The following is a 13,753-nucleotide window of genomic DNA, read 5'->3' as shown; positions in this document are numbered from 1 at the left end:
TTCCCAAGGCTTTTCTTCCATTGATAATAAATGGGAAGTGGTGTTTCACCGCACGGCACCACATGCTAGTGTACACGGCGGGGCAAAAGAGATTTCATTGTCTGCTTATACACCCCCTTTATTTATCCTACAGTTCTGACTTGGTGTACAAGGAGAATACTGTAAGAACAGCCCATGTTCTGAATTCTGTCCTGTACATTTCAAAAGTCTTAACTTGCTCATTAATGTCTTAATTGAAATTACGTATTGCCTCTTATCCACTCGTCTATCCCTTATGCCATAGTTTGTACATCTCAATTTTCAGTAGAAACCACATTAGTTTAAGCAAGTCAGCCATATCCGCTATGTTTCTTAAAACGGCAGTAAATGAGGTTGAATATCTGTTTCGTTGCCAGACAAGACTCCGGAAGTCACGGATCGGTAGGATAGTCAGTTTTAAGAGGGTATGTTTGGCAGCATGAGTGAAGGATGCTTTGTTGCGAAATAGGAAGTCGATTCTAGATTTAATTTTGGATTGGAGATGCTTAATGTGAGTCTGCAAGGAGAGTTTACAGGCTAACCAGATACCTAGGTATTTGTAGTTGTCCACATATTCTAGGTCAGAACCGTCCAGAGTAATGCTAGATGGGTGTGCGGGTGCGGGCAGCAATTGGTTGAAGAGCATGCATTTAGTTCTACTTTAATTTAAGAGCAGTTGGAGGCCACGGAAGGAGTGTTGTATGGCATTGAAGCTCATCTGGAGATTTGTTAACACAGTGTCCAAAGAAGGGCCAGATGTATACAGAATGGTGTCATCTGCGTAGAGGTGGATCAGAGAATCACCAGCAGCAAGAGCGACATCATTGACGTATACAGAGAAAAGAGTCGGCCAGTAGGGAAAGGGGGGGATCAGTGGGGAAAGGGGGGAAACCTAGTGTTGTACAACTGAATGCATTCAACTGAAATGTGTCTTCCGCATTTAGTATGGTGTTTATCAGTGGAAGCTGCTGAGGGGAGGACGGCTCATAATAATGGCTGGAACTGAGCGATTGAATGGCATCAAACACATGGAAACCATCTTATCGCATTCCTCTTAATCCGCTCCAGCCATTACCACTAGACTGACCTCCCCAATTAAGGTGCCACCAAACTCCTGTGGTATTTATACATAATGTAGTTGTAATTTTGCATTGTATTTTTACAATATGAAACCCACCAAAAAATGTATTTCTGCGGGTAATAGCATATAAAAACAGATTTCCTTTTAGAAGTTATATATATATATATATATATATATATATATATATATATATATATATATATGTTTGTTAAATAATTAAATCCTCCTGTGACAAAACTGGTCAAATGATTGTCCAACATTTGTGTGCTCTGATAGCATCATTTATGATTTTATTAATCTGCTTTTTCCATGTTTCTTTCTAATGACTTTCATCAGGAATTATTTTCTGAAATATATTCTGTTACTAGCTTGATTTTAAATTCATAGCAACAGCAAGCACATGTTAGACTTGATGTCTGTCTAAGATTAGATAGATCTAACTGAGGAGTGTGAGGTCTAAAGAAGTCATGTGATTTATTAGCTCCATCTGGATCTGGTCTTTTTCCTGTTTTTCCAGTTTAGCATTTTTTATCAAGCACCTTCATTCATTGGTTTATAGAAGTCATGTGATTTACCAGAAGCGCATAGTATAAATTAAGATGGACATGCATGATGCAGACACACAAAAAATATAAATATATATATTGTCAGAGGGGTGTGAAAAGTAGTGTCAATATAGCCTTGACACTTATTTGAGACATCATTGAATACTTGAGAGATCTTATTCTTTGGATAACAGGTATAGACCATTTTTTGTCAATTTGTTTATTTTATATTATAATAATTGTATCATTGGTGTTATGTTTACAAATTAGGCATACATTATATAATTACTTATTTTGATACAGTGTTTGACCACTTATTTTAAAGGGATATTTAACTCAAAATGTATCTTTTAGTGTTTTCTTAATTTGTCCAATGTTGATATGGTCCCAGAAAATTGTGCATTAGTAGTAATATGGGGTGGCAGGGTAGCCTAGTGGTTAGAGCGTTGGACTAGTAACCGGAAGGTTTCAAGTTCAAACTCCCGAGCTGACAAGGTACAAATCTGTCCTTCTGCCCCTGAACAGGCAGTTAACCCACTGTTCCTAGGCTGTCATTGAAAATAAGAATTTGTTCTTAACTGACTTGCCTAGTAAAATAAATAAATAAAAAATATTTGAAGATAATGGTAGAGCACTAAAAAAATGTGATTAAGATGCATTTTGCACACAACACTCACATAGTCTGAGCAGACCTGGGTAAAAAATATTAGCTACATAAAATACTCCAGCACACAGGTAATCTTGATTACAACAAATGAATGGATATTTTAACTATTGTTTCAGTCTTGGTTGACCTTCATTAGGGTAGCGAAATAAAGTGCCCCTGAAAATTTGAAGTATTGGACAGTATCTATTTGACCCCAGGTCTGAGTCTGTGATACAGTTAGTTAGAGTCACACCTGTTTACAGAAATTGTGGCAGACAAGACAGAAGTGTAATAAAAGTTGGAGACTGATCGGTGTGTGGGTGGGTAGTCTGTTTTATGTACAGTAACTCCATTGGACTTTGTCTTTAAAGGGATGTGGCTGTTTAAATCAACTACACCACCTATCCCTACTGCAGGTAAGTTGTAGTGTGTTTGTATGTACAGTATGCTGTCTCTGTTCCTGTATCAGTTGAACTCAGTTCACGTCCTATGTGTCTGGTGCATCATAGCAGCTCGGCACATGATTTTATGCCAACCTCTTTATTTGCTCACTACAGGACCATTTACTTATAAAAATACAAACATATAAACCATCAAATTCACAAAAAAAACGTTTTCATAATACATCAGGACGCACACACAAAATTGTAATGTGAAGGTTGGTGGTTCTATGTGGAATCATAATGACTCAAAAAACCCTTGGAGCTCTTCAATGTTTTTTTGCAGTTCACAAAAGGGTTCTTTGCTTTTTTAGTGACACTTCAAATGTAGGGGAGGTAGCTTATTCAAATATTATATGACTATGGCCAGTGACAGTGTCTTGTGAAAGAGTCGCATAACCTTGTGTCAATTGAGAACGGTTGTGGATGAAAAAAGGTTTGGCTCATTAATCTATATGGTCCAAATCAGGATGATCCATACTTCTTCGAAAATATTTATACCAATTTATTGAATTTACAGGCAACAAACAATCAAATCACTATTGTGGGAGACCATAACACAGTGTTAAGTACATGAATGGACCGTAATGGAAATCACTCTATAAACTATTATCACCGTACCCTTAAGGAAATCACAAATATTATGGACATATTAGAAATAGTGGATATTTGGAGACTAGTGAGATAAACATGAAGGAGACTTAATCAAGCTAGTCATCTTGACTACTTTCTTGTCTCTTTCTCTCTTGCATCAAAGGTTTAAAAAGTTTTAATAGCAGACAGAATGTGATCGGATAATTATCTAATTGGCCTTCACATAACTCTCATAGAATTTTCACGTCGACAAGGATATTGGAAATTTACCCAAAGTTTACTGGAGGACAATTTATTTTTAATGAAGACAAAATAATTTATAACAGAATTTTCCCAGTGCAATATACAATACCAGTCAAAGTTTGGTTCACCTACTCATTCCGGGGTTTTTCTTTATTTATACAATTTTTACTATCTTCTCTATACCACCCTACCTTGTCGCAACACAACTGATTGTCTCAAACGCATTAAGAAGGAAAGAAATTCCACAAATTAACTTTGAACAAGGTATACCTGTTAATTGAAATGCATTCCAGGTAACGACCTCATGAAGCTGGTTGAGAGAATGCCAAGAGTGTGCAAAGCTGTCATCAAGACAAAGGGTGGCTACTTTGAAGAATCTGTATTTGAAAATAGATTTTGATTTGTTTAACACTTTTTTGGTTACTACATGATTCCATACGTATTATTTCATAGTTTTGATGTCTTGACTATTATTCTACAATGTAGAAAATAGTAAAAATAAAGAAAAACCCTTGAATGAGTAGGTGTCGAAAACGTTTGACTGGTACTGTAGGTTCAGCAAATCCCTTATTGTTTGGGATACCTTTAAATGTACCTTCAGAGGTAATTCAATTCCATTTTCATCAATAATACAAAAGCAGTGTCTGTCTAAGGAGACAAGATTAACAAGGGAAATACATTAACTAATAGTACAGATAGATAGCAATACAAATGATACTACAGAGATACAATATAAGTTAGAGGAAAAACAAAAATAACTGGAGGAACTTATTCAAGAAAGATCTAATGTAATCTATTACAAAAATAAAGCAAACTGGATGGCAAATGGAGAAAAATTCACCAAATTCTTCCTGAATCTCCAAAAATAATATTATAAACACGGAGTCATCTATGATTCTCTGAATTATAAACTCAGAAAAAAAAAAAATGTCCTCTCACTGTCAACTGCGTTTATTTTCAGCAAACTTAACATGTGTAAATATTTGTATGAACATAACAAGATTCAACAACGGAGACATAAAATGAACAAGTTCAACAGACATGTGACTAACAGAAATGGAATAATGTGTCCCTAAACAAAGGGGGGTCAAAATTAACATCAAAAGTAACAGTCAGTATCTGGTGAGGCCACCAGCTGCATTAGGTACTGCAGTGCATCTCCTCATGGACTGCACCAGATTTGCCAGTTCTTGCTGTGAGATGTTACCCCACTCTTCCACCAAGGCACCTGCAAGTTCCCAGACATTTCTGGGGGGAATGGCCCTAGCCCTCACCCTCCGATCCAACAGGTCCCAGATGTGCTCAATGGGATTGAGATCCGGGCTCTTCACCAGCCATGGCAGAACACTGACATTCCTGTCTTGCAGGAAATCACGCACAGAATGAGCAGTATGGCTGGTGGCATTGGCATACTGGAGGGCCATGTCAGGATGAGCCCGCAGGAAGGGTACCACACGAGGGAGGAGGATGTCTTCCCTGTAACGCACAGCGTTGAGATTGCCTGCAATGACAACAAGCTCAGTCCTTTGATGCTGTGACACACAGCCCCAGACCATGACGGACCCTCCACCTCCAAATCGATCCCACTCCAGAGTATAGGCCTCGATGTAATGCTCATTCCTTCGTCGATAAATACGAATCTGACCATCACCCCTAGTGAGACAAAACCGCGACTCGTCAGTGAAGAGCACTTTTTCCAGTTCTGTCTGGTCCATCGACAGTGGGTTTATGCCCATAGGCGACGTTGTTGCCGGTGATGTCTGGTGAGGACCTGCCTTACAGCAGGCCTACAAGCCCTCAGTCCAACCTCTCTCAGCCTATTGCGGACAGTCTGAGCACTGATGGAGGGATTGTGCGCTCCAGGTGTAACTCGGGCAGTTGTTGTTGCCATCCTGTACTTGTCCCACAGGTGTGATGTTCGGATGTACTGATCCTGTGCAGGTGTTGTTACACGTGGTCTGCCACTGCAAAGATGATCAGCTGTTCGTCCTGTCTCCTTGTAGCTCTGTCTTAGGCGTCTCACAGTACAGACATTGCAATGTATTGCCCTGGCCACATCTGCAGTCCTCATGCCTCCTTGCAGCATGCCTAAGGCATGTTCACGCAGATGAGCAGGGACCCTGGGCATCTTTCTTTTGGTGTTTTTCAGAGTCAGTAGAAAGGCCTCTTTAGTGTCCTAAGTTTTCATAACTGTGACCTTAATTGCCTACCGTCTGTAAGCTGTTAGTGTCTTAACGACCATTCCACAGGTGCATGTTCATTAATTGTTTATGGTTCATTGAACAAGCATGGGAAACAGTGTTTAAACCCTTTACAATGAAGATCTGTGACGTTATTTAGATTTGTACACATTTTTACAATCTTTTTTTGCTGAGTTTATTTTAAAAGAGGAAGCTAAATCTTTTAAGCAGATGTTCACTTTTCCATTTCTTCCTGACCCTCTGAATGACATTTACTGTAAGTAATTATTTCCAAATAATAAAAAATTGAACATTAACAAATGTACAAAAAGATCAGCGCTAAGCCCAATTTACAGAGGAATAACTTTTGAGGCTATTAAATCCTTTCATTCTGAAAAAACCTCAGGGCTTGATGGAATACCAGTAGCCTTTTTAGACATACTAAAAGCTCCATTGTTTTCTTGTTTAAACTACTCCTATAGAAATGGTGGTCTGTCAGGTACACACCAGGAAGTTCTGATGTCACTATTATTAAAACAAGACCCAGGTGGCAAATATAATGATCCAGTCTGTCTAAAAAACTGGAAGCACTTCAATGTTGTGATGCAAAAATACTAGCGAAATGCATAGTACACACCTGGATTTACCAGGTATTGTTCATTCTGATCAGACAGGTTTTTTACATGGAGGATACATTGGAGATAATGTACGGAAACTACAATAAATAATAGATAAACATGAAACATCTAAGAAGGGTGTCCACTGTCACCATATTTAATCATTATGGCCATTGAAATTGTTCTCAAGTAGATTACTAAGAAAAGCTCATCCATTGTTTAAAAATGTCATTTTTGCATTTGTGCAGATTGCCATGTCCCATTTCCAATTAATTGAAAATTGAACTTTTTTCAAAGTATCTCTCTTTTTCAAACTAACATTGCAGAGCTGGCTACAATTTACATTTCATCCCCCTGAAAAGATACAACAAATACTATGGCTGAATTCAAATGTGCTGTTCGATAAAAGACCCGTATTTATGGAAAAGATTGGGTTGAAGGGCAGGGGGGGATCTTGGAGAGCTGGTGGCCTGGCGGTTGCGAGCTTGGGCTGATGGGTCGCTGGTTCGGGTCCCCGTTTTTGACCTTGTGGGAGATCTGTCGACGTGCCCTTGAGCAGGGTGTTGACCCTGGTTGCTTCTGTGGGTCACTGGATGGGAGTCTGTTAGATGACAATGTGATGTAAATGTTGAGCGGTTTCACTGCATGTTTTAAATAAATGTAAAAAAAAAATTAAAAAAAATAGAGAACAGTTGACTAAATGGTTTTCGATTCTCTCCTCAGGAACTCTCAGCTGTTCCAGTGGTAGCTCACATGATTCAACTTGTCAATTAACACATTAGCTATGGAATTTTAACAATATAAAATGGCTGACCAGAATAAAACCCTGTATAACCATGGATCAAATGAATCTACAAAGAACATTGCAGATGGAGAAGGGTTCTATAAATAAACTTTCACCATAAAAGTTCTATAAAGAAGCATAAAAGCTCTTCTATAAAGTTCCAAAAGAGTTGTAACCATAGCAGAACCCTTTGTTGGTGCTATGTAGCTTCTTCATATCACCTTCAAAAAAGGGTTCTATATAGCACCAAAAAGGTTTCCGCTATGGTTATAAGCCAAAGAACCCCTATCTGGTACTATTTAGAGTTTGTTTTGTTAGTATGATCCAAGGTCATAGTAGTATATCATAGTATATTGCATTTATATCTAGATGTGTTTGTTTAACAGTTTTTGAAAAGGAATGGAGGATCACACCCTGGGGGTACGTTTAAAAATACTGTGTACACTGTTCACCTCCCATCGAAACTTAACATTTAACTAAATGGCATCATTCCAAGTGCGTCTATTTGTTTAAAAGGTACTCTCTGTAATATGACAGCATCATACAAATGGGGCGACTTCCTGCTTACAGACATGCAGTAACAACAATAAAACAGACTGCAAACCAACCAAAACGGCCACTTCTGGCTCATCACAAATTATGCCTTCCCAATTTATGTGTCAGTCTTGGCACATGCTGTTGATTTCTGTAAGCAGGAAACCGCCTGCTGTGTCATGTTGCTGAGTCTACCTCTAAACTTGTTCTCTACTCCCCTACGACAGTCAGAAAGAGGTAATACTGCAGAGATTGAAAGACTATGTTCCCGGAAACCCTGAAATTAAGAGTATCCGAGTCTTCCTCCATGGACCAGTCGGAGCGGGCAAGTCCAGCCTTATCAACTTCATCAACAGTGTCTTTCAGGGTCACACTACCAGCATTGCACTAGCTGACAATGCTATTGCAGGTGAAAGCTTCACCAAAAAAGTTAGTTATTTACCAAGTGTTATATGAAACCCATTGATTGAAACCACAACATTACCACAAATGCCTATGAACTATTCTGAATTATTACTGCAAACTCAAAATTGCAATGCTTTCAAATCTGCATATAATTCATTAGAAATGCCACATCCTATTTTACAGTACCAAACCCACAAAATTGGAAAAGGGAAACATGGAATCTACTACCCCATTGTCTTCAATGATGTCATGGGTCTGCAGGAAAGCAGTGGCAAAGGTGTGCATAAGGATGACATCATCAACGCCCTAAAGGGCCATGTAAAAGAGGGTCACAAGGTAATGTGAATAAAGTAAAACACAATATCACCAAGGAATCTGTTTCAGTCAGTTAGTATTGATTAGAACACATTTGTATTCCTCATCCTTGGCTAGTTTAATCCCATGTCACCATTATCAGAAGAGGATCCTGGCTACATAAAGATCCCCAGTTCAGAAGACAGAGTTCACTGTCTGGTCATTGTCATGCCAGCTGATAAAATGGCTTTCTTGAGTGGAGGTGTTATCCAGAAGATCAGGGACGTCAGACTAGCTGCCGCTGATATGGGTAAGAGGGCAAAATGTTGTTTAGTAGTACTTGTTGGCTATACAAACGAATGGTATTATAGGTGTACTGTGTCTTTGAGTATGAACATCATTGCATTGCCTGGAGAGAAAAAGGACTGCTGGATTAAATCAGTTTGCTCTGGCAGGGATTCCCCAAATGGTTATTCTCACCAGAGTGGATGAAGCCTGTCCATTGGTGAAGAAAGACCTGAAAAACATCTATCTGAGCAAGTACATAAAGGAGAAGGTGAGTAAAAAAAATGCTTCCATACTAGAATTCTTTATTATAAGACAATAAGCCCTAGACACACACACATACATACACCGCTCCAAAAAATAAAGGGAACACTAAAATAACACATCCTAGATCTGAATGAATGAAATATTCTTATTAAATACTTGTTTCTTTACATAGTTGAATGTGCTGACAACAAAATCACACAGAAATTATCAATGGAAATCAAATTTATCAACCCATTGAGGTCTGGATTTGGAGTCACACTCAAAATTAAAGTGGAAAACCACACTACAGGCTGATGCCTGGCAAATGCCAAACGTCCTGCACGGTGTTGGGCTGTAAGCACAACCCCCACCTGTGGATGTCGGGCCCTCATACCACCCTCATGGAGTCTGTTTCTGACCGTTTGAGCAGACACATGCACATTTGTGGCCTGCTGGAGGTCATTTTGCAGGGCTCTGGCAGTGCTCCTCCTGCTCCTCCTTGCACAAAGGCGGGGGTAGCGGTCCTGCTGCTGGGTTGTTGCCCTCCTACGGCCTCCTCCATGTCTCCTGATGTACTGGCCTGTCTCCTGGTAGCGCCTCCATGCTCTGGACACTACGCTGACAGACACAGCAAACCTTCTTGCCACAGCTCGCATTGATGTGCCATCCTGGATGAGCTGCACTACCTGTGCCACTTGTGTGGGTTGTAGACTTCGTCTCATGCTACCACTAGAGTGAAAGCACAGCCAGCATTCAAAAGTGACCAAAACATCAGCCAGGAAGCATAGGAACTGAGAAGTGGTCTGTGGTCACCACCTGCAGAACCACTCCTTTATTGGGGGTGTCTTGCTAATTGCCTATAATTTCCACCTGTTGTCTATTCCATTTGCACAACAGCATGTGACATTTATTGTCAATCAGTGTTGCTTCCTAAGTGGACAGTTTGATTTCACAGAAGTGTGATTGACTTGGAGTTACATTGTGTTGTTTTAAGTGTTCCCTTTATTTTTTTGAGCAGTGTATATATAGATATAGGCTACTGTCACACTGGTATAAAGGATTTGGAGACAGGTGCAGGAATACATAATATGGATTTTAAATACACCCAAAACAAACACGTATAGAAAACACTGGGATGTACCCAAACAAAAGAGCGAGGGTAAACCTCGTAGAACGACACGGGACCCGTAATACACAATGCACAAAACACGCAGCACAACCGCTGAACCAACGCATAGGTACTCACACAACCAACGGACATGGGAACAATAACTAACGATACAACGGTGAACAGAGGGCACATATATACAATTACTAATGAGGGGGAAATAGGAACCAGGTGTGCATAATTAGACAGTCTGGGGTTGGTGGTAATGAACCAGTTCAGTGAAACCTAGAAGGCCGGTGGCGTCGACCTCCGGACCTGGTGAACAGAATGAGCAGCAGTACCGGGGAGATCCATGACAGCTACAGCTCATTCCATTGCATTCCAACTGTATTCTTTCATTGCAGATGGAGCAGTGCAGTGCCAAACTGGGAGTACCAGTGAACTGCATCCTGCCTGTGAAGAACTACCATGAGGAAATTGACTTGAATGAAGACATGGATGTGCTGCTATTGAGAGCACTGAGGCAGATGGTGGACTTTGCAGATGACTTCATCAAAAATATCCCTCTCAAAATAACCCCACAAGGTAACTGAGGATGCATGTAGATTAGGGCTGACCCCATTTAGTCGACTGGTCGATTAATTGGTCGATATGCTATTGGTAGTCGAATTGTTTAGTCCAGCTGTTTTTTTTATGGCATGTCTTGATTGACGCCTGTCTCAGTGGACTAATCTATTGCAGAGGCATCGGGGATGTCCCACCAGTATCACTAGTAGTACATTTACCGTTAATTCCCAGAATTTCTAATCTACATTGTTTGTTTGGTGACTGTAATTTCTGTTAATGTATTCAATATATTATTATTAGTCTTTTACAGTTGTCATTGTTGAGCGGACACATTATTTGTCATAAAATAGGCCTACCTGATTACTTCTTATTCCTTGTGCAAATAGCCTACAGCTGTGTCTGTCCAGAACTCACTGGTGCCGGAAACTCTGAGGGTCCAGAATATTTTATACAATGTTTTCATTTGTTGGCTTTAGTTATTTTACATAATTGGGAATGGCAATAGAAGTTACTTAAAGATTTGAATAATTTTCATTTAGATTTAGATATAATTTAAATTAATCACATGACAATGATTGCGATATGATGACTTTATTAATAAAACAAATTAAACTGTTCCACGAAAATGTGCATATTAAAATCATAACTGGCAAGCAGATCGGTAGATATGGTAAGATAAACTGGCACTCCAAATGGAAAAGGTTGCCGACCCCCTGGTGAAGCACATTACCGACAACGGAGCATAATGGCAGAATCTGCAAAGGCCAGCAGCAGTGGGAGGAGTTGGTTCGGGAACAGGTTTTCACTTTGTAACACAATAAAATGTGAAGAAATTCAAGGGATATGATTACTTTTGCAAGGCACTGTATATAAATCATTGTCTCAGACGATTGTCTTTTGTTTGGTTTTTGTTGGTTTTGGTTTTGGAGAGATGTCCCCCTCTCGCTACGCTCTTTTAGTAAATCACATGATCACATCAAACGTCTGTTAGAGACCTCAGACATCTCTAATCTGTGCTTCCTTTTCACATGAACATGGAATCAAGTAATAGAAAGAAATGTTAGAAGATAAATCTTGATGAAGGTCATTAGACTGAAACCTGGATTAAACAGATAAGACAATTTATTAAATTGTTATTTCCCTCATCAATCTACACACAATACCCCATAATGACAAAACAAAAACAGGGTTTTCGAAATTTGTGCTTATTCATAAAAAATAAAAAAACTGAAATATTATATTTTTCAAAAGTATTCAGACCCTTTACTCAGTACTTTGTTGAAGCACCTTTGGCAGCGATTACAGCATTGCGTTCTTGGGTATGATGCTACAAGCTTGGCACACCTGTATTTGGGGAGTTTCTCCCATTCTTCTCTGCAGATCCTCTCAAGCTCAGTCATGTTGGATGGGGAGCGTTGACTGCCTCGCCTGGTTCACCAACTACTTCTCAGAGTTCAGTGTGTCAAATCGGAGGGCCTGTTGTCCGGACCTCAGACAGTCTCTATGGGGGTGCCACATTGTTCAATTCTCGGGCCGACTCTTTCTCTGTATACAGTATATCAATGATGTCTCTCTTTCTGCTGGTGATTCTCTGATCCACCTCTATGCAGATGACTTCAGTCTGTATACATCTGGCCCTTCTTTAGACACTGTGCTATCAAACCTCCATACAAGATTCAACGCCATACAACTCTCCTTCCGTGGCCTCCATCTGCTTATAAATGCAAGTAAAACTAAGTGCATGCTCTTCAACCGATTGCTGCCCGCACCCTCCCGCCGACTGGAATCACTACTCTGGACGGTTCTGACCTAGAATATGTGGACAACTACAAATACCTAGGTGTCTGGTTAGCCTGTAAACTCTCCTTCCAGACTCACATCATTAAGCATCTCCAATCCAAAAATAAATCTAGAATCGGCTTCCTATTTCGCAACAAAGCATCCTTCATTCATGCTGCCAAACATACCCTCATAAAACTAACTATCCTACCGATCCGTGACTTTGGCTATGTCATTTACAAAATAGCCCCCAACATTCTACTTAGAAAACTGGATGTAGTCTATCACAGTCCAATCCGTTTTATCACCAAAGCCCATATACTACCCACCACTGCGACCTGTATGCTCTTGTTGGCTGGCCCTCACTACATATTTGTCGCCAAACCCACTGGCTCCAGGTCATCTATTTGCTAGGTAAAGCCCTGCCTTATCTCAGCTCACTGGTCAACATAGCAGCACCCACCCGAAGCACGCACTCCAGCAGGTATATTGCACTGGTCATCCCCAAAGGCAACACTTACTTTGGCCGTCTTTCCTTCCAGTTCTCTGCTGCCAATGACTGGAACGAATTGCAAAAATAGAGAGTCTTATATCTCCCTCACTAACTTTAAGCATCAGCTGTCAGAGCAGCTTACCGATCACACAGCCGATCTGTAAATAGCACACCAAACTACCTCATCCTCATATTATTACTTACCCTCTTTCTCTTTTGCGCCCCAGTATCTCTACTTGCACATCCTCTGCAATCCAATATTAATGCTAAATTGTAATTATTTTCGCCTCTATGGCCTATTTATTGCCTGCCTCCCTGCTCTTCTACATTTGCACACACTGTAGATAGATCTTTCTATTTTTATTTTCTTTTGTGTTATTGACTGTTTACATTTCTCCACAAAGTACGATCTTTGTCCCCAGGTACAAAAGTTTATATATCCACATAACCTGAAAGGCCACTCAGCAAGGAAGAAGCCACTGCTCCAAAACCGGCATAAAAAAGCCAGACTACGGTTTGCAACTGCACATGGGGACAACGATCATACTTTTTAGAGAATGTCCTCTGGTCTGATGAAACAAAAATAGAACGGTTTGGCCATAATGACCATTGTTATGTTTGGAGGAAAAAGGGGGAGGCTTGCAAGCCGAAGAACACCATCCCAACCGTGAGGCACTCTTCCACCAAGGCACCTGCAAGTTCCTGGACATTTCTGGGGCCCTGTAGGCCTGTTGTAAGGCAGATCCTCACCAGACATCACCGGCAACAACATTGCCTATGGGCACAAACTCACCATCGCTGGACCAGACAGGACTGGCAAAAAGGGCTCTTCACTGACGAGTCGTGGTTTTGTCTCACCAGGGGTGATGGTCGGATTTGCGTTTATCGTCGAAG

The 13,753-nt window shown here is 40.2% G+C and overlaps 1 protein-coding gene across 1 annotated transcript; it reads left to right on the top strand.

Annotated features, from left to right (window-relative positions):
- The first annotated feature begins 1,705 nt into the window (after positions 1–1,705).
- Positions 1,706–11,749, top strand: LOC118938325 (interferon-induced protein 44-like). The gene is made up of 8 exons (XM_036941486.1): positions 1,706–1,838; positions 2,662–2,706; positions 7,535–7,568; positions 7,910–8,111; positions 8,271–8,423; positions 8,520–8,691; positions 8,837–8,937; positions 10,425–11,749. Exons 2-8 carry the CDS (start codon positions 2,664–2,666, stop codon positions 10,611–10,613), a joined length of 894 nt encoding a protein of 297 aa, XP_036797381.1. The 5' UTR covers positions 1,706–1,838; positions 2,662–2,663; the 3' UTR covers positions 10,614–11,749.
- The last annotated feature ends 2,004 nt before the right edge of the window (positions 11,750–13,753 follow it).

The sequence above is a fragment of the Oncorhynchus mykiss genome, chromosome 13, assembly GCF_013265735.2.
Source record: "Oncorhynchus mykiss isolate Arlee chromosome 13, USDA_OmykA_1.1, whole genome shotgun sequence".
NCBI classification, from domain to species: Eukaryota; Metazoa; Chordata; class Actinopteri; order Salmoniformes; family Salmonidae; genus Oncorhynchus; species Oncorhynchus mykiss.
This window is presented reverse-complemented; position numbering and strand designations above follow the sequence as displayed.